The 2192-nt window shown below is 36.5% G+C and overlaps 1 protein-coding gene across 1 annotated transcript in view; it reads left to right on the forward strand.

The window, feature by feature from the left end:
• The first annotated feature begins 208 nt into the window (after positions 1–208).
• LOC113782283 (vacuolar protein sorting-associated protein 54, chloroplastic-like) overlaps positions 209–2192 on the forward strand; it is a 16241-nt gene continuing 14257 nt past the window's right edge. The window contains exon 1 of the mRNA XM_027328177.1: positions 209–293. Within this exon, the coding sequence (XP_027183978.1) occupies positions 209–293 (85 nt within the window). The remainder of the gene's footprint in view (positions 294–2192) is intronic.

Consider the following 2192-nt stretch of genomic DNA (forward strand, 5'->3'; position numbering starts at 1 on the left):
TTTTGTTGTTTTCTTCTAGCTCAGTACGAAACTCAGTCTGCATTTGCTATTGTTGCGACTGCGATGACTGCAAACTTTCTATTACTTCTTGGATTCTGATTTCTTGTTTTCTAATTTGCTCCTCCAGCGTCTTGAATCTGGTGCTTTCTGCTATAGCTTTCTAGTGTCGTCCAAGGATTTAGCCTGCTCTGATACCAAATGTCAGGCTATGGACTCCATTTCTGTCCTGGATTGGAGAATTGATTCAGAAATTGGGGAAGAAGATTGTAGAGGAGAAGAGAGGAGAGGGGAAAGTGAGAGCAAGGGAAAATAGAGAGAGAAAGTAGGAGGAAAGAGAATGAAATTCTGTTAATCTGTTCGATGCTTTTCTGGCCAATCAAGCACCTACAAATAGGACAGCCAACCGACTCAATTAATTCTTGTAACTGAATCTGTTAATGCTTCCTGCGGCGTCGTTCCTTTTAATTTCTAGGTATGCGACGTCGTCACACTTATTCTACCACTATCAAACCTAATTTGCACAATTGAATGAAAAACGGCATCGTTTAATACAATTTGGGCAAAATATTAATTCCCTGACAAATTCTAGATAATAGAAAATAACATATTTAAACAATGAAAGTTCTGTGACTTCCTTTACTTAGTTGCATGACGTGGGATTTGTAAGATAAAGATCTTTGTGTATGGCAAGTTCATCCAAATAATTGTCCCAAAAAATGTTTGATCTTGGACAAAAATTGAATACAAGAATGTACAAATCCCTTTGAGTCTGAAAAATTGAATACGAAAAGCTATAAATTGCGTTTCTTACTTATTAATTTTACAGACGGACTGAGAGTAATGGGATGAGAATTAGGTCATCTATTAGTAATTTTTGCAAATTATTTTTGAGATTATAGTAATTATATGTTTATGGAGATTTTGTAGTCTGATTCATTGTCTTTTGTCTTGATCTTCCGATGTTAATCTTAGTGGGCACTCTGATGTTTATTTATATCAAGAAAGTGCAAATCATGCCGTTAAGAAAGTGCAAAGCATGCCAATCTGTCGGTGATAGAAAATTGGTAAGAATTTACGTTAAACCACTAAAAAAATACACCTGATCGCTTCCTCTCCTCCTAAACCTTTGATCAGAGCTTTTCTTATATATATAAAAAAAAAAAATTGACTTTTGATCAGTCTTATTCAAGAGGGTTTGAGTGTTTGAATAAACTTCCAAGCCGTGTGATGCTCACCTTATGATAGCAAAACCACGATAATGAAAGGGACTCAGAGTTTAAAATAAACGGGTGAGTTTCCAGGTCTTTTACGATTGTTTTATTTTAATCAGAAAGAGTAGCAAGTAGAGAACTAAGTTGGGGCAATAAGCTACTGTATTTACTAATTGACCTTTGATCAGAAAAATGGTACCTGTCTTTTCTTATCAAGAAGGTCGACTTTTGATCGATATCATTCAAGAGGGTATAACGTAAATTTTTAAATCGTGCATGCTCACCTTATAATAGCGAAACAACAGTAATGACAAAGACCGAGAGTTTAAAATAAACGGGTGAGTTTCCAAGGTTTCTTGAATAATTAGTTGACTTTGTTGGTTTATTAAAAGTAGTAACGTTAGTTGGCTGAGTTTAATTTGGCTTTCAATTGGAGCTAACTTAGTCTTTCTTTGTGTTACGGGGATATGCATTGACTAGGAACTACACAGTTTCAGAATGCAGACAAATTTTCTAGTGAAATCCCAGTAATTTCTGCTGGAAATAGAAACGGTGTGATCCAATTGGAGACTCAGAAAATGGGTTTCAAGCCATTAATTTGGTATTGCAGACCACTGGAGAATGGGGTTTGGGCAAAGGAAACAGAGAGTGCTTTTGGGGCATACACACCCTGCGCCTTAGATTCTGTAGTGGGGTGTGTGTCCCATTTGGTTCTTCTGGGATTGTGTTTATATAGAATATGGTTGACTAAGATGGATTACAGGATCCTGAGATATCGATTGAGGTCAAATTTGTACAATTATTTTTTGGCATTGCTGGCCGGGTTTTGTGCTGCTGAGCCCTTGTTCAGATTGACTATGGGCATTTCACTTTTCAATTTGGATGCACAGAGTTGTCTGGCTCCATTTGAGGTGGGCATTTCCACATTTGAAAGTTTCTGATTTTCCTCTATTTTAACTGTTTGATACTTGTTCTTCAACT

The sequence above is a fragment of the Coffea eugenioides genome, chromosome 9, assembly GCF_003713205.1.
Source record: "Coffea eugenioides isolate CCC68of chromosome 9, Ceug_1.0, whole genome shotgun sequence".
Classification (NCBI taxonomy): domain Eukaryota; kingdom Viridiplantae; phylum Streptophyta; class Magnoliopsida; order Gentianales; family Rubiaceae; genus Coffea; species Coffea eugenioides.